At 39.3% G+C, this 25,246-nt stretch overlaps 2 protein-coding genes across 2 annotated transcripts in view; both read left to right on the forward strand.

Annotated features, from left to right (window-relative positions):
- LOC309493629 (sialoadhesin-like) overlaps positions 1–25,246 on the forward strand; it is a 343,044-nt gene that overhangs the window by 89,551 nt on the left and 228,247 nt on the right. Inside the window, exon 11 of the mRNA XM_082162774.1 lies at positions 10,843–11,181. Within this exon, the coding sequence (XP_082018900.1) occupies positions 10,843–11,181 (339 nt within the window). The remainder of the gene's footprint in view (positions 1–10,842; positions 11,182–25,246) is intronic.
- The window catches only part of LOC309493884 (uncharacterized protein), a 50,656-nt gene continuing 29,310 nt past the window's right edge, over positions 3,901–25,246 (forward strand). The window contains exon 1 of the mRNA XM_082163164.1: positions 3,901–4,157. The gene's annotated coding sequence lies outside the window, so the exon portion shown is untranslated. The remainder of the gene's footprint in view (positions 4,158–25,246) is intronic.

The raw sequence follows: 25,246 nt of genomic DNA on the forward strand, positions 1-25,246 counted from the left end.
ATTCTTAATTTTTCAATCTTGTAATAATCTGCAGAAGAGAGAAGTGATTCGCATTGCTTCTCTCGCGAGAAATGAATCGCAGTTTCACTCTTTCCCAGCATGTGATTGGCTGTTCGCAACTGATGTCACACCTAAACTCCTAAACTCTAGATCAAAGCCTGAGTTGACAGAGAAAGTTGATGATCAACATCATGGTACCAGCAAAGCCTGGTTGGATTTGTATGGTTTTGTCAACTCTAAACCTACTCTTTGTTCAACTAGCTTCATGCAACAGGCCTCAGGACTGAAGCTGTAAAGCGCAGGGACCGTACTATGATGGTAGTTGAATAAACTGAGGGTTACAGGATTAGTTTAGAGTTGACAAAACCAAACCAGTCCAATAAGGCTTTGCTGGCACCATGATGCTGATCATCAACTTTCTCTGTCAACTGGACAACAAGGTCATGGAGAGGGTGACATCAGAACACCAGGCACGGCGTTAGGGGTGGGCCTGACGGGCCTAGGACCACCCACTTTTCAACAGGCCCACCCAAAACTTTTCTTCAAAAAAATAAATAAAAAACTTTTAATATTTTTTACATTTTGTCAATAATTAAAAAAAATCGGCAAATAAGCTCATAATTTGTGCCAAAATAGTCTAAATGTTTAGTTTTCAAAGTTTCATAGCTTAAAGGGGGTCGCACACCCAACGAGAAGTGCAGCATCGTGTCTAGGACAACTCGAGGTATCGCACACCGGATGCGCACTTTCTCAGTTTATGGCCAGCAATATTGTTATGTTTAAGGACATTATGACATTAAGATAATGCCTGTACCATGTTATGATTATACGTAACTGTACAATTAAATACAATCGTTGCTAAGTCTGCAGTCTGAACACTTTACCTCAGAGCGTCCGTTAACTGAATGAATTGAGAATATCACCTGAAAATCCGATAACATCAGCAATTTTCATCCACGCAGCTGATTTCTGTAAATGAATGTAAAACTAAATGTATATTGCAGCACAGAATGAAGTCAGTATATACATTAACGACGATTTGAGACAAATATAATGTAAATTTAATATAAAACTATGTAAATGGCGCTCTGTGGCACGGTAGAATTTTGAACAAGGTCGAGCCGGGCACCGTGGACAGACGCTGAATGGCGCCGCCGGTTTGTGGACACTCGTAGAGAATAATGTGTTCGAATTTTAAAGACATGGCGCTGAGCTGCGCTGCGCTTCTCGTCCGGTGTGCGACCCCCTTTTGACGTCCTCCCTATTATAAACGAAGCATTTATTTAATCAAGCTCTAAATACGGCTATAGTTGTGGATCCTATGGGGCGAGGTGACGTCACCCAGCACCAGTCGAGTTTTCAAAACAGTTTTAAAAAGCTGGTTATGTCTATTTTGATGTTTCTGCACAAGTTCAGCAGACAGTAAGGTACATCTTCGTGGATGACCATGAATCGGCGGTAGTTCTATTGTATTAGTTATTATCTCGTAGTAGCCTAGGCTACATTTTAAATGCATTTTCTCTGTATAATAAGCCAAGCTCAGTCTGTTGTTAATGAAATCGAAAGACATTAATGTTGTATGAAATTGTCAAACAGATCTATTGCCACTTATGACCAGATTTGATTGAAACTGTCGGGCAGTGTTGTTGATCTGTATTATTGAAAACTTAAACAAATTAAACACAACTGTTAAATATTCGGCCTTGTGTTATATGAGCAGAACTAAACTATGTTTTGGGGAAATATTAGATTCCTGACCACTTCTACAGTCTATAGGCCTTATATAGAGAGATGCGCTAAAGCACAGCCAGGTATGATGCATAATGGAGATTGCAAAGCGCTCTTCTTTGGTCAAAACCAAGGAGAGCGATCGCGGATAGGTCCGTCCTATGCACCGAAACTGTTTAAAATGCAACAAAATATTTAAAGAGCATCAAGCTATTAAAATCTCTATTATGTAAGCACAGATAATATAACAGTATATTAGTTAGTCATTTTTATTAGGTTGATTTGATAACGTTTTTAATTTAAGGCCCATGCACAATTGGTCTGGTCCATCCAAAACTGGAATCCTGGCGCCGTGCATGCAGCGCACGAAAGTGTGACAACATCAGGAAAAGGAATGGAAAGCTTATTTATTCAGCTTTCAGATGATGTATAATTCTCAATTAAAAAAAATGTGACTGGTTGTGTGGTCCAGGGTCACATTCATGTTTATTTCTGGGGATTTGCATGTCACACTGGACTCCTCACTGTCTGCTTTCTGCCAGTATGTTGACTGTTCCCTTCCACCTGAGAAACAGGACTATTGATCCACTTGGGGGATCAGACCACAATCTGGTTCTGCTCCTCACTATAAGCCCAGAGTTGTGAGGCAAGCCATCACCACATGTTCCTTCAGAAAGTGGTCTCCTGGGGCAGGGGAGGCCCTGCGGGACTGTTTCCAGTGTACTGACTGGGGAATGCTTCAAGAGGCGTATGGGGAGGACATTGAGGGATCACTAGTTGTACAACTGACTACTTGAACTCCTGTATGGACATTGTTGTTCCCTCTAGAGCTGTACGCTGCTTTGCCATCAATAAACCCTGGATCACCAGCAACATCAAAGACCTCCTCAACCAGAAGAAGAGAGCTATGATTGGTGACCAGGAACAGTGAAGATTCATACAAAGGGAGCTCAAAGTCCAACTGAAAGAGGCTAAATATGCTTACAGAAGAAAATATGAGCAGAAGTTGCAGCAAAACAGCATGAGGGAGGGCATGAAGACCATCACAAGCATGGGAACCTCGTGGAGGGGGATGTGGAGAGGGCCAACCAGTTTAATAACTTCTTTAATAGATTGGTTTGCCCTGCCCCCCCTGGTGCCGATGGGAACTGTTCTGCTGCCATTCCTGCCCCGCGCCTGTATTTTTCACTGCGTGAGAACACGGTGAGGCGTGAGGCTTGTCGGACATAGCAACAGTAACTAAAGGGAGCGGGTCTTTGCGAACGGTCAATTGTGTCACATGCAGAAGTATTCTGATGACCCTGATTGGGGACTTTGTGAGGTGGAGTAGCTTTAACTATCTACAGCTCAAAACTTCAAAAACTAAGGAGATGGTGGTCAACTTCCAGGGGACCAAGGCCCCTGTGTTCATCGAAGGCGTCTGTGTGAAGGTGGTCCAGACCTACAAAGATCTAGTTCTGCAGCTGGACGACAGACTGGGCTGGACAAGAACACAGATGCCCTATACTGGAAGGGACAGTGTCGACTCTATTTCCTGAGAAGGCTAGGGTCCTTCAGTATCAGTCAGAAGCTAATGCAGATGTTTTACCAGATGGTCATCGCTAGCGTCCTCTTCTATGCTGTGGTATGTTGGGGGAGCGGCAGTAAGAAAAGAGACTGGATAAGCTGGTGAAGAAGACTGGTTCTGTGGTGGCTGTGGAACTTGACTCATTAACATCTGTGGCAGAGAGGAGGACCTGTAGCAAGTTTTTGTCCATCTTGGACAATGTTCATCACCCACTGGTTGGCGTTTGTCCCTCAGGCAATACGGCTTTTTAATTAATCCCTGTGGGCAGGGCTTAATTTATTGATTTATTTATGTATATTGGGCAGCTTTTGTCTTGTTTTGTTTGTTTTTATTATTTGTTTTAATTTTTGCTACTGGAAACTTGAATTTCCCTAGCGAATGAATAAAGTGTTTATCTATCTATCTATCTATCTATCTATCTATCTATCTATCTATCTATCTATCTATCTATCTATCTATCTATCTATCTATCTATCTATCTATCTATCTATCTATCTATCTATCTATCTATCTATCTATCTATCTATCTATCTGAAGGTATAGGCCTCTGGTTTACATTGGCACAACATGATTTCATTAAGCTGATGATGATTTAGAGTTGTTGTTGTGTCAGACCTGCAGGTGGAGACACAGCAGAGAGTGAAAGAGGGAGATTCAGTCACTCTGACATGTAAAAGCAGCTGCTCTCTGCCTGAACAAACAACATTCATCTGGTACAGAAACACACAGAGAATAACTGATGGAACAGTGAATCAGCTTCATCTGCGGTCAGTCAGTCGTTCTGATGAAGGAAACTATCAATGTGAAATAAGAAGAAATAATCATCATCTGATCTCTCCTCCTGTTTATATTGATGTTGAATGTGAGTGCAAACTGATTCATTAATATTAGTGAAAGTCACATTTTATGTCTAATAGACATTTAATCTTACTAATTAATAATTTATATTAATTTATACTAATGTATTTTCTTTAATCAGAAACTCCTTCAGTTTCCTCTGTCTCACGTGTGAAATGATCTTCATGATCATCTTGTTTCAGGGGTTCAGAGAGATGCTCTGGTCACAGTTTCTGGGATCGTGGCGGGATGTGGAGGACTGATCATCTTCATCATCATCATCATCGTGTTCATAAAGTGAGTGAATGTTGAGCAGCTCCTGCATTAAATTCTTTTCAAAAATTAACATAAATGCAACATTTGTTGAACTTAAACCACTATCAAAAAATAAATGTTTCTTAAAATAAATTACTTTTCTTTACTTTCTAACAAAAACATGTTTCCTCAGGAAGAAGAGGAGAGACGGTGGAGCTGAAGTTATCAGACAAAATCAGGCAAGTTTGATAATAATACATACCTGAATCTACAATGTCTACAATGATATTATATTTAACTAGAAAATACAAGACTTACAAGATCATGTACTGCCAAATATTTGACGTGAAGACAATCTGGAAAACATCACGCATGTAACTCACAGTCACTGTGTTTCTGAATGATCGATCTGTTGTTATATCTGTGTGATATTTTATTTGATGAAACTGCAGGAGGATCACATTGACAGATCAGCAGAAATGGCTTCGACCAATGACGTTCCACTGTATTCACTAGTATCAGCCAATCAGAGGGATGATCTGTATTCCAACATTAACGCAAAGAAACAAACAGAAACAGACTCTGCAGATGTTAAAGAGGTTCAGTATGCCAGTGTCCATCACTTCCAAGAACAAAGACATGAAGACTGAAGAGTACGACTGCATTGAGACGCATCATCCGTCTGAAGCCAACAGGTGAGAAACGTTTCATTTAAACTCTAATAAAACATATTCAATTCTTAATCAGAGCTCTTGTTTTGTGTTGTTGAGATGATGGATTGTCACCTCTTGAAATGCCACATTAACATATTTGTTTAATTTCTCCCCAGATCTGAGGATGTGATCTACAGCTCAGTCAAGTAAAGAACATGTGATCGGAGCCGCTTCCTGATGCTGATGGGAGACCTGGATTTGAGTCCATCCCAGGTCATGTTCCCATCTCACTGTCCTCTTGATTTCACCTTTACACATTAATGGGACTGTTTTACTGTTTAGACATGAATTAAGTTCCCTTCACTGATGGCCTTGTGGAAGGGCCCGTCGTGAAGGGATCCAGTTGTTCACTTTCATTTGGAAAATCCCTACAAATGGCGCCTCCTTCCCGAAGTGCCCTTCAAGGGGGCAAAAACGCGTTTTGAATTTGCCCCAAGTTCCAGACAAACCAGTCAATGGAAAGAACTGACAGACAAAACTGTGGTTTGAAAAACAGAATTGAGAAAATCTTCCTTGTATTCCATCACACTCAAGCACAGTAGCCCACATAGCAACATTGTGACGGCCCATATCCGGCCCACATCTGGCACATGTGGAAAGATGATCTGGCCCACATGCAGCGTGGAATGACGGCCCTTGGGCGGCTCACTCCTGTTTGCCAGATCTGGGCCACAAGCAGGCCATAGCAATGCCACATGAACCAGAACTGGACCTTATCTGAGCCACAAAATCTGTGTATATTAAATATGGAGTCATCTCAGCCTTAATAAGCCTGTTAACAAACAGAATCACTGAAGGAAAGAAGAGAACAGAAAAAGAGACGAGCTGAAACACAAGAACTACAACTGACTTCAGACACAGCCTTAGATGAAATCAACTGAAGAGAAAAGAAGACATTAAATCTGTGAAGATCTCAGCAGAGGAGGATTAAACAACTCCACAAACAGCATTACCAGCTTCACTTATTACTAACCAGACTGACTTTATTTCTGGCAGACGTCTACATAAGTTGTTATTGAGAATTAACAGAGGTTTAACTCTGGTTCCTTTGAAGTCACTATAACAGTGATTATGTGATTAGTGTTTCCATTAGTTGTGCTCTTAACTCTTATGTCTTTTTTTGGCTGCTGTGACTATTGTTTTTTTGTTATTTATTGTATTATTGCTACTGTGTTATTTTTGCATCCTCACTTCCTTTCCTCGTGTCTCAGCTCCTCCCCCTGTAGGATGCGAGGGAAGAAAAGGAGGACAGAGGAATTGAATGAAAGCTTTTTTATACATTGGAATACTTGATCACTCGAGCATCACTCCACAGTGTCATCATCAGCGCTCAAAGGATCTGCCCTTATGTTGTTAAAGTTTGGTTATTTAAGAAATTCATAATAAATAATAATTAAGCAAGATACCCTGTTGAAATATGTGAGATGTGTGGTTTAGTTAAACTGCAAAGGCAAAGTATAAATAAAAATGATTGTGACTGATGTGAAGGGGACTGATTTGTGCGTCACGTTTAGTCGATAAAACACTTCCGCAAAGGATCCACCGTGTATCCTCGCTTTTGACTCTGAAAGTTCCTCACTCCTCGATCCTCGACTCCTCGCGGTGCGATTAGAGAATTGAGATGTCCTTCAAGATGGCTGAGCTCGATCGGTTTCCGGGTCATAGGATGGAGGACGGAGGAGCGAGGAGACGAGGAGTTATATTGAGAAGCACCCAGTGTGTTTTTTTAAACACATTTTCAGCAGCAAAGAAAGCTAAGTAAAACGACAACAGGTGTTGATGGTTATCTGTTGATGGCTTTATAATCATCATGAAATAGCCTGATTAACTGATGTCATATTAGATTAGAATAGATTACCTTTATTGTCATTATAAACATGTATAACGGAATTATGAAGTGCGTCCCTTAGTGTTGGATTATATACAACAAAACAAACAATGTTACATACAACACAAATATTAAACATATAATACAAAATAATCAATTTGTAATCAGTTTTAAATATTGCACTAATAAAAAATATATTGCACTAAAACTGTGAATTGCAAAATGAAGAATAAAAAAAGAAAAACAGCACCCTGAGACTGTATGTGTATATGTATGTATGCAGCAGAGAGGGATCAGTGCATATTAGAGTTCATGATGGTTATGGCTCTGGGGAAGAAACTGTCCTTTAATCTTTTGTCCTCATTTTTTGGACCTGTAACGCCTGCCTGATGGCAGCAAGTCAAACCATTTAAACCCGGGGTGTGAGGAGTCCTTTAAAATGTTTTCAACCCTACTGAGGCATCGAGAGTTGTACATGTCCTTCAGTCATGGGAGGGGTCATCCAATGATCTTCTGTGTGGTGTTAATGATCCTCTGAAGCCCCCTCTTATCTGCCTCAGAGCATCTAGCATATCCCACTATGAGACAATAGGTCAGCACACTCTCAGTGGAAGAACGATGGAAATTCACCAGCAGCTTTTCACCCATGTTGTTTTTCCTGAGACGTCTCAGGAAGTGTAGTCGTTGCCTCGCCTTCTTAATGACCGCTGTAGTATTTGCAGTCCAGGAGAGGTCAGCAGAGATAAAAGTGCCCAGAAATGTAACATCTCAGCACAGTCCTCGTTGATGTTAAGGGGAAACAGTTCCGCCTTCTGTTTCCTGAAGTCTATGATGAGCTCCTTCGTTTTTTGGATGTTTAGAGTCAGGTTGTTTGACTGAACTCCATGATGTTATTTTCTGGACCTCGTCTGTCTCATCACCACCTTCGATAAGTCCAAGTTGTACAAAAGGAACTGTATTTCACTAATTACTATTACGATGCCAACCGTTTCAGAGGGTCGATTACCACATTTTGATGTCCAATGGCCACAAGAGTAATGAAGAGCAGGCAGTTGCACTAAATTGTACTATTTTACTCTTAAGACTGTGGAATAACAGTAATCAAATACACTGTGTACATATTCACCATCAAAGGATTACACAAATGCAAAGAAAATGTACATATGAAGAGCGTAGGCCGGCGCAAAATAATTAATAAAATAAACAATGAATCTTTTCAACAGGATTGAATTTTAAGGACACAGATGTTAGCTGGTCTTGTGATTAGGCAATGAAAACAATGATTGCAACAGTCCGGTTTAGTCTCTACAGTTCTTTAAGATGTTCAGATGTCCGAATAGCGATGTGGAGTTGGTCGTTGAGCTGCAGTCTCAGGCCCCCTGATGTATGATGAATCCTCTGCGATAATACATGCAGGTGTATATAAATCTAGTGTATTACTCCGTATTTATCTCGTTGATGTATGACTCTCAAATATGGTTAATCTTAAAGGATGCACATTCAAGAATCGTCACTATGAAAACTTCAGCGTGAAGTTTAATACCATCCGCTGCCAATCAAGAGCACAAATATTAAATCCTGCAGTTCACAAAGTGAAGGCGCTGCAGAAAGAGATTTTAATCAATCTTATTTTACTACTTTACAGGTAAGATTGCGGGACCTCAGCTTTCCCTCAGGATCCGAACGGGAAAAAATTATCCAGTCTCGCGCAATCTCAGATTAAACCACACCTCCTCACATTCAAATCAATGACCAACATAATAGCTGCACAGCCCTTATATTAAATTAACACAAACTGAACATTTTTACACAAGAACTGTTGTGTAGTCCGCAGATTTGATGATGGTATTACTGTGGTGGGCTCTGCTGTAGTCATAGATGTAGAGGGAGTACAGTAAAGGGCTCAGCACACACCCTTGTGGAGAACCGGTACTAAATGTACGGGTAAAGGACACGTAAGGGCCCATTTTCACAGTCATTTTGCTGGATCTCATGCTGCCCCATCTAGTCTATTCCCCGGTACGGGTTGTGCCGAGACATTCGTTAATCTGGTGGTTTGATGAGAAAAAGATTAAATGTAGTTGCAATAAATGCGTTAAGAATCCGCACAACGGAGGACTCTTATTCTGCTGTGCAGAACTGATGACGGAACAGTTTGATCTTCGGCTGACAAATCAGAGGAAATGGGCGTTTAATTCCCGCCCACGTGTAGAAATCAAATATTCAAGCTGCTTATTCATTTTTCTAACTGAGAACGAAAAACGAAAAATCCAGCTGAATTCTTGTTTCGTTTTTTGGAAAAAGGAACCGTTTTCAAATGTTTCTACTTTCAGTATTAATTCAAAAAACGACTGAACGAATGATACACGGATTGGAAACATTAATCACTCTTATGGTGACTTCGAATTAAACACATTAGAGTTAAACCCTGTTAATTCTCAATACAAACTTTTGTAGACGTCTGACAGAAATAAATTCAGTCTGGTTAGTAATAAGTGAAGCTGGTAATGCTGTTTGTGGAGTTGTTTAATCCTCCTCTGCTGAGATCTTCACAGATTTAATGTCTTTTCTCTTCAGTTGATTTCATCTAAGGCTGTGGCTGAAGTCAGTTGTAGTTCTTGTGTTTCTGCTCGTCTCTTTTTCTGTTCTCTTCTTTCCTTCAGTGATTCTGCTTGTTAACAGGCTTATTAAGGCTGCGACGACTGACTCCATATTTAATAAACAGATTTTGTGGCTCAGATAAGGTCCAGTTCTGGTTTATTTCTTTGCTCTTGGCTGACATGTGGCATTGCTATGGCCTGCTTGTGGCCCAGATCTGGCAAACAGGAGTGAGCCGCCCAAGTGCTGTCATTCCACGCTGCATGTGGGCCAGATCATCTTTCCACGTGTGCCAGATGTGGGCCGGATCTGGGCCAACACAATGTTGCTATGTGTGTGTGTGTGTGTGTCATCCAGAGCTTCATGTGTTAAACACAGAGTTTGTGTCAGAAAGAGGAAGTGAAATTAAGAGCTGTAAAGATGCTGCTCAGACGCTCCTGCAGACATGATGAGCATCTTTACACTGTTCTTTCTCAAAGCAAACATCTTTCACATATTCTCTCACAAAGATCTGACAATACTGAGCTCTACAGAGATACATAAAGCTTGTGTGTGTTTTACATCTGAGACGTTAACTTTCTTCACCAGTTGTTCTTGTGTAGTTGAGATTACGGTCACTCATAAAACCACAAAGAGGAAGACCAACATTTAGTTGCACAATTTTTAATGTGAAAACTGCAGCGTTTGACGCCTTAAACTGCGGATGTTTTCCTCATTTGGCCATCGACACTGAAACATTGACACTTCAGAGCGGTAAGACCATTTTGCTCTTATTTAAAATAGTTCAGTAGAGCTACGATTGATGTTTGTAAAACTGTTTTAGGTGAATGTTGATTTGATGAAGTGATTTAAACTCCAGAAGCTCAATATCTGTTGTAGATTCATGTGTAAATATTGTGTGAAGCTCTTTAGACACACGAGGCCTGACATGAGAAACATCATCAGTTTACATTAAGCCTTCAATGAGCCGTGAATTATTAATCATCATGTGCTTTATCAATAGAGTTTGTGATGTTGTGTATAGATGATGCTCATAATGTCATAATTGTCAGTTTTATGATTGCAGAAGTCACTATGGTGTCGTCTCTCATAAAGTCTCTTCCTCTGATCGTAGTGATCATGACTGCGGGTGAGTCTTCAGTTTCACTCACTATACTGATATTTTAACAAAAGATGATTGAGCTCTTCACACTTATAAACGGATGTGAGTGTTTTACTGTCAGCTAACATAAAAATGATCAAAAGTGAAAAGATATTTTTTGTATATTTCTTCAAAACACCTGAAAGTCTCTTCATTCCTCATTTCTGTGTTTCAGGGGTTGATGGTCAGCAGGATTGGGGAGTGAATTACAGCCCTTCATATATTTGTGCATTAAAGGGATCAACAGTGAAAATATCCTGTACTTTAACACATCCTGATGGTTATGAGATCAGAACAGCTTTCTGGACCAAAACTGTTGGAGAATCACCTGATCTGTGTTCAGATCCACAGAAGAGAAGAAGGATTCAGTGTAACAGAGAAGATACAAACACTTCCAGCATCACTTTGACGGCTGTAACAGAAGCTGATAAACACATCTACTACTGCAGATTTACTACAGATAAAGCGGAGGGAAAATGGACGGGGATTCCTGGAGTTCAGCTTGACGTCACAGGTAAAACTACTGAACTCTCAGAAATCGACCACAGAAACATACAAACACACACATCAAGCACTTTCTTATGTTACTGAATCTGCCAGATGACCTTCTTTATTTGTGGGAACACAAAAGGAGATATTTTATCAAATGTCCTGATGGCTCTTGTTCATATAATGACAGTCGGCACCTTCAAGCTTTAATTGTCAAGTCAAGTCACTTTCAATTATATAGCGCTTTTAACAATATAGATTGTTTCAAATCAGCTTTACAGTGATAATAGGAAATTCAAGTAACAGAGATTGTTTTGGCTTTACATCAGCTCTAGAATAATGTTATTGTCCAGCTAAAGTTAGTTTTGATTGATTCACTTCCGTCGCAACGATCATTAGTTATTAACTTAGGGGCCGCTAACACAACACCGTTCCGACAGAAAACCCTTAAGTTCTCTCTGGGCAAACTTAAAAAACGCAAACCTGTGAGAACGCTGATGGCGTGCACATGCGTATTACGTGTTCAGTCTATAGGTATGCTTATTTGAATATATATGTGTGCAGGCGTGTAGTCTTTCTTTACAAACCAACCCTCAACACTTGTCTGGCCTTAAAAATTTATAATACAGAATTTTCAGCGCTTCTGCGTAGCCACGCGAACCGGAATTATCCCGACAACACTTTATCTGTAGAGAGGTAAATGGAGGGGAGGGCGGCCTTCACAGGGGAGACACTAGTTGACATTTCAGGACTGCGCTGTCGTCACGTCCAGGTGCAGGTCCTTCATCGGATCTGGATACGGCCTGGATCCGGCGGACTGCGGTAAACCTCGGGATAAACAGAAAGACTAATATTAGCGTAGACGCCATTCTTCTTATGATGTAACAAGTACATCAGGATTTATGGGAAGTGCTCCCGGTTCCAGCTGAACTACACTGTAAAAAATGTAACCGTAAAAAAACGGTCAATGACTGTCAGCTGCGGCTGCCAAACAAAAACCGTAAAAATAAAGTAAAATATTGTAATTTAAATGAAGTGCAAAAAACTTTTACAGAAATCTTCATTAATCTTTTTTTAACAGAAACACAGTTATTTCACATTTATTTTCTGATTTTTTTTTACTGAATAACACGCAGTTAATTACATGCATGATTTGTTGTGACTATACGTCACTGCATCAGCAACTACACAGTTACTGTCAGTTAAATAAAGCAACATGCAGCATAACATCTGTTTCTCTGCTCATTCTGAACTGAAGCTCAGGCTCTACTCTTCAACACAATGGTGGACACACGAAACACACCATACAGAAACACTTTAAACCCCAACAGAACATTAAACACTACCAGATCTCTCAGGATCTCAGCATCTACACTTATTACAATCCAGACTTTATTTCTTTCATACTAACATTCTTATTGAGAATTAACTGAGGTTTAGAAGTTGAAGTTTTATTGAAAAGAATAAAGTTTGATGTCACCATGATGGAGATCAGTGTTTGCTTTAGTTGGGCTCTTGAACTTTTAGTGTTTAATTTTAAAGGGTTAGTTCACCCCAAAATGAAAATTCTGTCAGTAATTACTCACCCTCATGTTGTTCCAATCATGTAAGAGTTTCGTTCATCTTCGGATCACAAATTAAGATATTTTTGATTAAATCTGAGAGCTATCTCACTCCTCCATAGGCTTCCAGAGGGACCGAAACTCGCCGGCCCAGAAAGTCAGTGAAGAAAATGTTGAAATAGTCCAAGTGACTACAGTGGCTCTACATTAAGTTTATCATGCGACGACAATACTTTTTGTGCGAAAAAACAACAAAAATAACGACTTTATTCAACTATTAATGTTCTTCAATGTGGGCCTCTGACGAGAGTTCACGGGAGCGCCACGACGCATGCGCGAGAACTGAGATTACGGCGTTCTTCTTCTACTACTACTTGTTACTGGCTGCTCACTCCTTAGGAGTATTATCGCCATCTACTGTACAAGATGACGTCCCGACATTGCCGGGAGTGCAAAACGGTCTGTTTACAAGCAGCTGAAGATGCGCGCTGTATGTAAAACTGTATTCGTAAATATGTCCGCAGATTTCGATGTAGATGAAGATTTGATTTTTTTTTAACCAACCATACTTATTCGAACCAGAATACACAGACATTGAACTACAAGAGATGGAAGATGCTGCAACACAACCGCAGTCTGCTTCTGAAAGACAGAGAGCATTGGACAGCTGATGGTGTAAATGTAATCAGTGCCAAGCGATGCCTACTGAGGCCATCCTTAAAAATATTTTGGTTTGCCGTAACAGCCCCAAAAAAAAAAAAAAAAAAAAAAAGGGGTCGGTTGGTCGGTCTATATATAGCCTATATTCTTTCTTCTTTTTTTTTAAAGATTCAATGTAGAGTTTTGGTTCATTTAAGAGACGAGCGCGCGGGCGCCTCCATGTCCTGATTATATTGCATGCATGCTACAATTAATACAAAACGAAATTCACTTTAAAGAAAGGCTTTCTACAAAAAGCCTACAGTAGCCTACAGAGAAATTTAATGTCGGAGCGTCTTGCAGGTGAGCATGTGGGGGGAGAGATAAGATTTTCGATCAATCATCAAATATTATATTATTTTGCTTTTGTAAAACTGTATTCGTAATGTATGTAACTGTATGTCCCAATCGATGCAGCACACGCTCTCCTGTTCAGGCCATCCTTAAAAATAGTCTTGTTTGCCATAACCCGACCGACCCTGTCAATTTAGGACCGACCCAATTAATAATTTTTTTACCCTTTTGGACTAAAAAAGTCCCCTTTGGTTTTTAAGTTGATAAAAAAAACGACTTGCCGGTTGTAAACTTGCGTTAACTTGCGAAAGAATATAGGCTATATATAGACCGACCAACCGACCCCTTTTTTTTTTTTTTTTTTTTTTTTTTTTTTGGCTGTTACGGCAAACCAAAATATTTTTAAGGATGGCCTCAGTAGGCATCGCTTGGCACTGATTACATTTACACCATCAGCTGTCCAATGCTCTCTGTCTTTCAGAAGCAGACTGCGGTTGTGTTGCAGCATCTTCCATCTCTTGTAGTTCAATGTCTGTGTATTCTGGTTCAAATAAGTATGGTTGGTTAAAAAAAAAATCAAATCTTCATCTACATCGAAATCTGCGGACATATTTACGAATACAGTTTTACATACAGCGCGCGTCTTCATCTGCTTGTAAACAGACCGTTTTGCGCTCCCGGCAATGTCGGGACGTCATCTTGTACAGTAGATGGCGATAATACTCCTAAGGAGTGAGCAGCCAGTAACAAGTAGTAGTAGAAGAAGAACGCCGTAATCTCAGTTCTCGCGCATGCGTCGTGGCGCTCCCGTGAACTCTCGTCAGAGGCCCACATTGAAGAACATTAATAGTTGAATAAAGTCGTTATTTTTGTTGTTTTTTCGCACAAAAAGTATTGTCGTCGCATGATAAACTTAATGTAGAGCCACTGTAGTCACTTGGACTATTTCAACATTTTCTTCACTGACTTTCTGGGCCGGCGAGTTTCGGTCCCTCTGGAAGCCTATGGAGGAGTGAGATAGCTCTCAGATTTAATCAAAAATATCTTAATTTGTGATCCGAAGATGAACGAAAGTCTTACATGATTGGAACAACATGAGGGTGAGTAATTACTGACAGAATTTTCATTTTTGGGTGAACTAACCCTTTAATGTTTCTCTGGCTGCTTTAACTGTGTGTCTCTGATGCATATTTGTAATTGTAGCAATCCAAGAGAAACTCAGATCAGATGATGTTGGTCACTTTTTAGTGAAAATAGTCATCATGTACTGTCCTGCTTTATTAATACCACTTAAAGTGAAATATCTGATTAAGTCGTTAAATATTAGTTGTTCATTTTGCATGACAAAACTGCTAAACCTGCAGTGCTGTGATACTCAGATTTTATGAAGTCATTATACAGAAAATGTTTTGACAGGATCACATAGACTCACTCAAACACCAAGAATCAGCGTATGAATCACAACAATGGTGACAATGAAAAAAAAATCTGAATTACTATAAAGTCACAAAAAGGCTTTGTTGGTTGTCACGATTGTTGAGATTCATATGTTGATTCTTGATGTCTCTACTAAAAAAATGAACCAGCTCAAAACTTTTTCTGTACAATATATATCTTTTTTTATTTTTGATTGTTATAATACTGATACCACAATAATACAAGGATTATGTGAAAAATTATGTATAAAGCTAAATTCCATCTACATATTATGTAATCTAAGCTAATATATTCAGAGATTTGACTGACATATCAGATCAGCATATGATGACTTTAACATCATCAATGAATGACCAAGATCATCTGATATTTTCTCCAGCATTTATTGCTATAACAAATATGTATCAAATACACAGTTACAGCAACCAAAGAAAAACAAAAGTTAAAACCTTAAGGGTCATGAGCCCAACTAAAGCAGACACTGATCTCAATCATGGTGACATCAAATTTATTTTAAAGTTTTTTACACTTTATTTAAATTAGCATATTTTACTTTAATTTTAGGGTTTTTGTTTGGCAGCCGTAGCTGCCAGTCATTTGACCCTTTAAAAAAAAAAATTTTTTACAATGAAGGTATTTGATCGTGATTATTCAGGAAATACCTGTAAAATAACAGTGTTTTTCAGTTTATTTAATTTAGGATGTTTTACAGTTTTTTGGGGAGCTGACAGTCATTTGACCATTTTATCATTTAACTGTTTTGTTTCTGTTAAATTACAGATTATATTTGTAATTTTACATACATTTTTATGTAATTTAAGAAAACAGAAAAAAATACTGTATGAAAAATACAATCAATTTTCTGTATAAAAAATGTGAATTACTGTAATTTGTCATTAATGTCACAATACCTAAAATAACAGCTGAATTTTTATTTTACAGATATTATTTGTAATTTTACAGTGTTTTGAGTACAATTTAAAATTAAAGAAAATGATCGTCAAAAAATCACAGTTATTTTCTGTAAAATTAGGATTTTTTTTTTTACAGTGTAATCTATGCAGCCTAACATTGAATTATAGAAGTCTATAATGTGTTATGTGTATGCTAGGTCAAAGAGAAGTGTTTTTAGTCTAGCTTTGAACTGACAGAGTGTGTCTGCTTCCCGGACAATGGTAGGAAGATTGTTCCAAAGTTTTGGTGCTAAAAAGGAAAAGGATCTACCGCCAGCAGTCGATTTAGATATTCTAGGTATTATCAGCTGGCCCGAATTATGAGATCGCAATAAACGTGAAGGACTATAATGTGTTAAGAGCTCGCTCAAGTACTGCGGAGCTAAACCATTTAGTGCTTTGTAAGTCATCAGCAATATTTTAAAATGTATACGATGTTTAATAGGGAGCAAGTGCAGTGTTGACAGAACTGGGCTAATATGGTCATACTTCCTGGTTCTGGTAAGAACTTGAGCAGCTGCGTTTTGGACCAGCAGTAGTTTGTTTATTAAGCGTGCAGGGCAACCACCCATAATAGCATTACAATAATCTAGCCTTGATGTCATGAACGCATGAACTAATTGTTACGCATTTGTCAATGAGAGCATATGGCGTAATTTAGATATATTTTTAAGATGAAAAAATTTGGTTTTACAGATACCAGACACGTGACTTTCAAATGAAAGATTGGTATCAAAGAGCACACCCAGGTTCCTGACCGACGACGAAGACTTAACAGAGCAGCCATCAAGTGTTAGATAGTATTCTAGGTTATTACGTGAGGACGTTTTTTGTCCAATAATTAGAATCTCTGTTTTTTCAGAATTAAGTAGTAGTGTATTACTAGTCATCACATTTTTTGGGATATGCATTCAGCTATGCATTCCGTTAATTTTGTGAATTGGTAAGTTTCGTCAGGGCGTGAAGAAATATAGAGCTGAGTATCATCAGCATAACAGTGAAAACTAATTCCATGTTTCCTAATGATATCTCCTAATGGTAGCATGTACAGAGTGAACAGCAACGGTCCTAGTACTGAGCCTTGTGGTACGCCATACTGATGTTTTGATTGATAAGACATCTCTTCATTTTCATTTTCAGATAAGTATGATTTAAATCATGCTAATGCAGTTCCACTGATGCAAACATAATTGTTGAGTCTATTTAAAAGAATGTTGTGGTCAATAGTATCAAATGCAGTACTAAGATCAAGTAACACAATAGAGTATCATCCACGATCGGATGATAAGAGCAAATCATTTGTGACTCCGATGAGACCTGTCTCAGTACTATTGTACGGTCTAAATCCTGAAAGAAAATCCTTGCAGATATCATTTCTTTCTAAAAAGGAACATAGTTGTAAGACATTACGTTAAGTCACTTGTACACAGCAAAATCCCCAGTGTTAAATTAACACTCCTCAGTGTACATATGTGTCCACACTACAGAGTGTTAAAATTAACACTGAAGCAGTGTTGAAGTTAATGAGATAATTAATTGATTAATTAAGTGATGATTGGCCATTAGTGGTGACACCTGATGATAACAAACAGACTCACTGAAGGAAAGAGAAACAAGAACAGAAAAAAGAGAAACACAAGAACTACTGACTTTGAACCATTATTGCACTTATTATTTTACCAGTTTGACTTTATTTCTGTCATACATCTACACACTGTCTTATTTAGATTTAACAGACGTTTAGATGGTAATGTTTTATGGAATGTTTCATCTCATGTCACCACAGTGTTTGCTTTAGTTGGGCTCTTGACCCTTTACTTTTCTACATTAGTATTTCTCTGGCTGCTCCAACTCTGTGTTTATAAAGCATATGTGTTGTGGCAAGAGAAACTATGACTTTGGCTATGTTTCCTGAAAGCATTGCAAACCTAATTTGATCATATAGACCATTTGTTGCAGTTGGTCTGCGATCAAGTTAGGCTTAAGATGCTTTTGGAAATGCAGCCCTGGTTATGTTTCGATGATGAAATTACTAGTGACCTGATTCAATGACGGCACCCATCATTATAATCTGATTATCCAAATGTTTTATTATTTTTTAACTACAGTAGTTATTTCCAGCAATGTTTTAATGATCTGAAAGTTTTAAAATCACACACAGACATCAATAATCTACATATGAATCTCAACAATGGTGACAATCAAACAAATGCTTAATGTTGCAGTGCATGATGGGAGCCACCAATCAGAACGCATCAATGGCTCACATCATGCATTGCAGCATGAATAAATTATGCAGCTGAATTGTCCTGTAATTTTCATTGTTTTTTCTGTTTGCTTTTATTTTGCTATTGTTTTTTTCTGACTTTAGTGGCTTGTTTTGTGATGTTCAGAGTTGATCTGTTTGTCACTAGTTTGTTTATTGTCACCATTGTTGAGATTCATATGGTGATTTTTGATGTCTGTGTGTTAAAACACATTAACTTCAATGGACAAAGTATTTTCAAAATGTTTCATATTGCTGTTGGATCTCAAACTGTGGAATCTCAGAAATACAATCACCAATACTAAAACGAGACATCAAGCATATAGTCAAAGATTTAGACTCTGAATGACATCAGTGAATCAGGTCACTACATGATGATAATGTCATTATCATCAAAACATATTGTGAGCAGGTCATGTTTTCTCTTGCAATAACAAATGTGCTTTATAAACACAATGTTGGATCAGTTAGAGAAAAACTAACATTACCAAAATGAAAAGGGTCAAGAGCCCAACTAAAGCAAACACTGACCACCATAATGGTGACTTGAAAAGAAAAATTCCATAAAACATTACCGTCTAAACTTCTGTTGAATCAAGAACTTTTGTAGATGTATGACAGAAATAAAGTCAAACTGGTAATAATAAGTGCAACAATGTGTAATGACTCGAAGTCAATTGTAGTTCTTGTGTTTCTCTTTTTTCTGTTATTGTTTTTTCTCTTTCCGTCAATGAATCTGCTTATTAACATCAGGTATCACCACTATTGGCCAATCATCACTTAATTAATCACTTAATTATCTCATTAACTTCAACACTGCTTCAGTGTTAACTTAATTATCTCATTAACTTCAACACTGCTTCAGTGTTAATTTTAACACTCTGTAGTGTGGACACATATGTACACTGAGGAGTGTTCATTTAACACTGGGGATTTTGCTGTGTACCAGACTTTCCATTGATGCCTTCTGAAAATCCTTTGGATAGTTTCCTTTCATGTAATGTAATAGCAAAAGGCTCAATTGCTATTATTTATAATTTAGTGATGAATCTGGCATCTTCATCGGATACAATTAAAAGAGCTTGGGAGGAAGACCTTGATAGACCACTCTCCGAAGACACATGGAACTGTGTTCTTAAACAGGTCCACTCATCATCAATATGTGCTCGGCATTCGCTTATACAGTTCAAAGTAGTACACAGAGCTCATATATCCAAAGTTAAACTAGCTCAAATGTTTCCTGGTACTAATCCTATGTGCAATAGATGTCAATGTGCTGAGGGAACGTTAATTCACATGTTCTGGACATGCCCCAAATTAGAGCATTACTGGCGATCCGTATTTCTCACCCTTTCTGCGGTCCTTCCGCACAGATTAGAGCCAGAACCTCTGGTGGCATTATTTGGAGTCGCTCCAGAGGAGATATGGTTGTCAGCATCAATGTTTAAGGTCCTTGCTTTCTCTTCCCTGATCGCACGTAGAGCAATATCTTTTTGAGGCGAGAGGACGCTGGCACTGTCTGTTGCCGCTTCTCCCTTAAGAAAACGTCTTTTGTGTACAATTTTATTTATTTTTATCATACCTGTTGTTGCTGGCAATCTCCTTTGTAAAATGCCGGCCAGTTCCTGAGCTGTTGCATCAGAGATTTTACTACTGTTTTACTGGCCTTGTGGTCTTGATATCACTCATCGACACCAGCATCAAGATTGTCTAAACGGACGATCGTCTAAACGGAAAACACTTCACTGCCAAGTTAGCCATCGCCGGACAAGGTAACATCTCCCCGGCTTAGCGAGCAGCCACTTGCCAGCCGGCTGGACAATCTTCGGATCCACTCTGTAGCGACATGATGCTAAAGTACTCCATCCCGCAACTGCTTAATTTAAGGCATAACAGCAGTCCAACATATATCTCAGCCATTAAACAACTTAAACTTCAAAGCCGACCCCGCTACATCCATAGAAGCTGCCATAGAAAATTTGTTTTCTCCCAGTCAAGTGACTCCATTCCATCTCTCTGGTCAACCGAGCGCATTGTCGCACGTCATCTACGTCATCAGAACGCCTCTCTACTTGGAATAAATAGCGTTGGGAAGTCTACTTGCATAAGACCCGTCACCATGGAGCGGAACATAAAACGTGGAGTGGATTTCAGTCTACTTCGTTCTCTACAGTACACCACTCTATCTAACATCAAAATAGAACTGTTTAACACACAGTCCCGCACAAATAAATCTTGTCTTCACAGCCATATATTGGACAGGAATATTGATATCATGTGTCTTACTGAGACCTGGCATCAGCCAGAGGGATTTTTTGTATTAAATGAAGCATGTCCTCCTGGTTATCAATACTTGGAGAAAGCCCGACACTCCGGTCGCGGTGGTGGCCTAGCAGTACTACACCGCAGTGACTTAAAACTCACCCCGCTGTCTCTGCCTGAACTGTACAGTTTTGAATGCCTTGCTTTCAGATGTAAACCACCTTTCACTATGACTATCCTTCTCATTTACCGGCCTCCTAAGCAAAATCCAGCCTTTATCTCAGAGATAAATGAATTTCTCACTTCACTCTGTACCACATCTGCAAACATCGTTATACTTGGAGATTTTAACATTCATGTTGACACTCCCTCCTGTCATCCAGCAGTTGATTTCTTACAGCTATTGGACGTTCTAAATCTCAAACAGCATGTTGACGTCCCAACACACAACAGAGGACATACACTTGATCTGGTTATTACTGACTCTGCTCCCATTGAAAATCTGCTGGTATACGATCTCGGAGTGTCCGATCACAAAATCATCTCAATGGAGGCAAACTTTTCTCATTACATCAAACCAAAACGTCAAATCCATTTCAGAAACATAAAAAATATAAATCCAGACACTTTGGCTTTGGACCTCCTGAAAATCCCATCAGCAACTTTTACATCAGTAAATGAATCAGTGGATTTTTATAACAGCACCCTGAGCAGTGTTTTGGACCTCCACGCACCTGTAAAAACACGAACAGTTACTTTCTCATGTACATCTCCCTGGTTCACCCCAGAACTACGGAGAATGAAAACAGCAGGGCGTGTACTTGAGCGGCGTGTTTCAAAAACTGGACTTACTGTGCACAAAATAGCCTATCAAGAACATCAAAAGGCCTACTCAATGTCACAAAAAAAAGCAAGGACACAGTTCTACTCAAACATCATCAGTAAAAATCAGGGAAACTCTAAGCAGCTCTTCTTTACCATAAACCATCTCACCAAGCCACAAATTATTTCACACAATGACACATCAGAAGAGAAATGCAACAGTTTCATCACTTTCTTCAGGAAAAAAGTTGAGACCATCCGCTCTCTCCTTTCCAGCACCCCTGCTCTATCTGTCCCCACTGCCGACCCACAGCCTGGGACTTTCCAGCCTCTCTGTTGTTTTTCTGAAGTCTCTAAGCAACAAGTTGAGGACATCATCGGCAGGATGAAAGCTTCCACCTGTACGCTGGACCCTTTTCCCACAGTCCTGGTGAAAACACACATCAGTTCTCTTAGTCCCTTAATAACCAAAGTTATCAACCTTTCTCTACGCACTGGTCATGTTCCATCTGCTCTTAAAACTGCTGTTATCAAACCCATTCTAAAAAAAACCACTTCCGACCCTGAAGTTCTTGCAAACTACAGGCCTATTTCTAACCTTCCATTCTTGTCCAAAGTTCTAGAAAAAGTTGTTGCTGCCCATCTTCAGGATCATCTAAATTCAAATTCCCTTTTTGAAAAATTTCAGTCCGGTTTCCGTTGCGCTCACAGTTCCGAAACAGCCCTGATCAGGGTCACAAATGACCTGTTGATGGCGGCTGACTCTGGCACACCATCACTCCTCATCCTACTGGATCTATCTGCAGCTTTTGATACGGTTGATCACAATATCCTCCTTCAGCGCCTCCATCATACTATCCGACTCAGCTGACACTTCTTTGAGCTGGTTCCAGTCCTACCTGTCTGGAAGATCAGAGTATGTCTCTCTGGGAGGTGTAAAGTCTCAGACGCATACAGTCACATGCGGTGTCCCTCAAGGGTCGGTTCTTGGCCCGATTCTATTCATCATCTATACTCTTCCCCTTGGCCACATAATCAACTGGCATGGAATATCATTTCACTGCTATGCCGATGACACTCAGCTGTATATAAAAATCAACCTCATCCCATCTTCAGCCACTCTGTCATCATTGAGCTCCTGCCTTGAGGAGATTGAGGCATGGATGAAGGCAAACTTCCTACAGCTTAATGGCTCCAAAACGGAAGCTATTTTAGTTGGTACATCACACCAGGTCCAGTCATCACCCATAACCCACATCTCTTTCTCTGGTCAAAACATACCACTATCATCGACAGTCACCAACCTGGGCGTAAGATTTGATGCTCAACTCACATTCGACGCCCATATAAAACTTCTGTGTAAGACCTCCTTCTATCACCTAAGGAACATTGCTAAACTCCGTCCCACACTTGGTCTGTCAGATGCTGAAAAACTTGTACATGCTTTTGTATCCTCGAGGCTGGACTACAGCAACGCTCTCCTCTTTGGGATTCCGGGAAAAAGCCTTCAAAAACTACAAAACATTCAGAACAATGCTGCAAGGATCCTAATGAGGATAAGGAAATATGACCATATCACTCCCATCCTTCACTCACTCCACTGGCTTCCTGTTTCATACCGGATTAACTATAAAATCATCCTACTTACCCATCAATGCATTCACGGCAACGCACCCCCGTATTTAAAGGAACTACTCACAAAACAAAACTCGCCCACATAGCAACATTGTGTCGGCCCAGATCCGGCCCACATCTGGCACACATGGAAAGATGATCTGGCCCACATGCAGCGTGGACTTACGGCACTTGGGTGGGCCACTCCTGTTTGCCAGATCTGGGCCACAAGCAGGCCATAGCAATGCCACATCTCAGCCAAGAGCAAAGAAATAAACCAGAACTGGAGGATTAAACAACTCCACAAACAGCATTACCAGCTTCACTTATTACTAACCAGACTGACTTTATTTCTGTCAGACGTCTACAAAAGTTTTTATTGAGAATTAACAGAGGTTTAACTATAATGTGTTTCATTTAAAGTCACCATTACAGTGAATAGTGTTTCCATTAGTTAGGCTCTTAACTCTTATTATATCTATTGTCTTTTTTGGCTGCTGTGACAGAGTGTTTGTCAAACACATTTGCAGCAGCAAAGAAAGCTAAAGTGAAATGAGATCAGGTGATGATGGTTACCTGTTGATGGTTTTATAATCATCATGAAATAACCTGTTTGACTGAGATAATTTGAATCTAACAATTGTGTTGTACCATTAATATATTCTCATCACAAACCCTGTGTTACTGCAGCATGAGGTCCAGCAATATTATAACAATCATTTAGAAGACTTTAACAAACATGAGCACGAAAAAAAATCTACGGTGACACACAGAGATATCAAAAATCAGCACATGAATCTCAACAAGGGTGACAATATATTTTTTTTTTAGATTAATTCAGAACATCACTGAAAAGCTACTAAATGCCACAACAAAAACAACAGCAAAAAAATAAAAGCACATATTTAGAATTAAACAAATTAATAGGACAATTTAGCTGCATAATTTATTCATGTTGCAATGCATGCTGGGAGTTTTGTACAATGATGGTACCCATCATGCATTGCAGCAAGGTACTTTTGATTCTCACCATTGTTGAGATTCATACGTTGATTATTGATGTCTGTGTGTGTCATCGAACAGTAATGATTCGTGCGCATGTTTGTTAAAGTTTTCTAACTGATTGTTATAATATTGCTGGACCTCATGCTGCAGTAACACAGGGTTTGTGATGAGAATATATTAATGGTACAACACAATTGTGAGATTCAAATTATCTCAATGAAACAGGTTATTTCATGATGATTATAAAACCATCAACAGGTAACCGTCATCACCTGATCTCATTTCACTTTAGCTTTCTTTGCTACTGCAAATGTGTTTGACAAACACACTGTCACAGCAGCCAAAGAAGACAATAGATATAACAAGAGTTAAGAGTCCAACTAATGGAAACACTATTCACTGTAATGGTGACCTTAAATGAAACACATTATTGTTAAACCTCTGTTAATTCTCAATAAAAACTTTTGTAGACGTCTGACAGAAATAAAGTCAGTCTGGTTGGTAATAAGTGAAGCTGGTAATGCTGTTTGTGGAGTTGTTTAATCCTCCAGTTCTGGTTTATTTCTTTGCTCTTGGCTGAGATGTGGCATTGCTATGGCCTGCTTGTGGCCCAGATCTGGCAAACAGGAGTGGCCCACCCAAGTGCCGTAAGTCCACGCTGCATGTGGGCCAGATCATCTTTCCATGTGTGCCAGATGTTGGCCGGATCTGGGCCGACACAATGTTGCTATTCACGCAACCTCCGCTCTGGAAACAAAGCCCTTCTTCAACCACCTAGAACTAAGCTCCGCACTATGGGGGATCGAGCCTTCTGCTCAGCCGCACCGCATCTTTGGAATTCCCTTCCAGAAAACCTAAGGGCTCCTCAAGCCATAGACTCTTTTAAGAAAGGACTAAAAACCTACCTTTTTAAGCAAGCATTTTTTACTCTTTGCTAACTTTTTATTTTATTTTACTCTTCCCGGTTTTTTAAACTTTGTTTATACTCTGTAGCACTTTGGGATTGTTTTTAACTATGAAAAGTGCTTTACAAATAAAATATATTATTATTATTATTAATATTATTAAAGTGGAAAGACCCCTTGCCACCCACTCACACTCAATGGATCAAAGATGTGATGTCTTGTCTCAGCCTTGAAAAAATTTGGTATTCGCTAAGAGGATCGGAAAAACAAT

The sequence above is a fragment of the Leuciscus leuciscus genome, assembly GCF_965113295.1.
Source record: "Leuciscus leuciscus genome assembly, chromosome: 3".
NCBI lineage: Eukaryota > Metazoa > Chordata > Actinopteri > Cypriniformes > Leuciscidae > Leuciscus > Leuciscus leuciscus.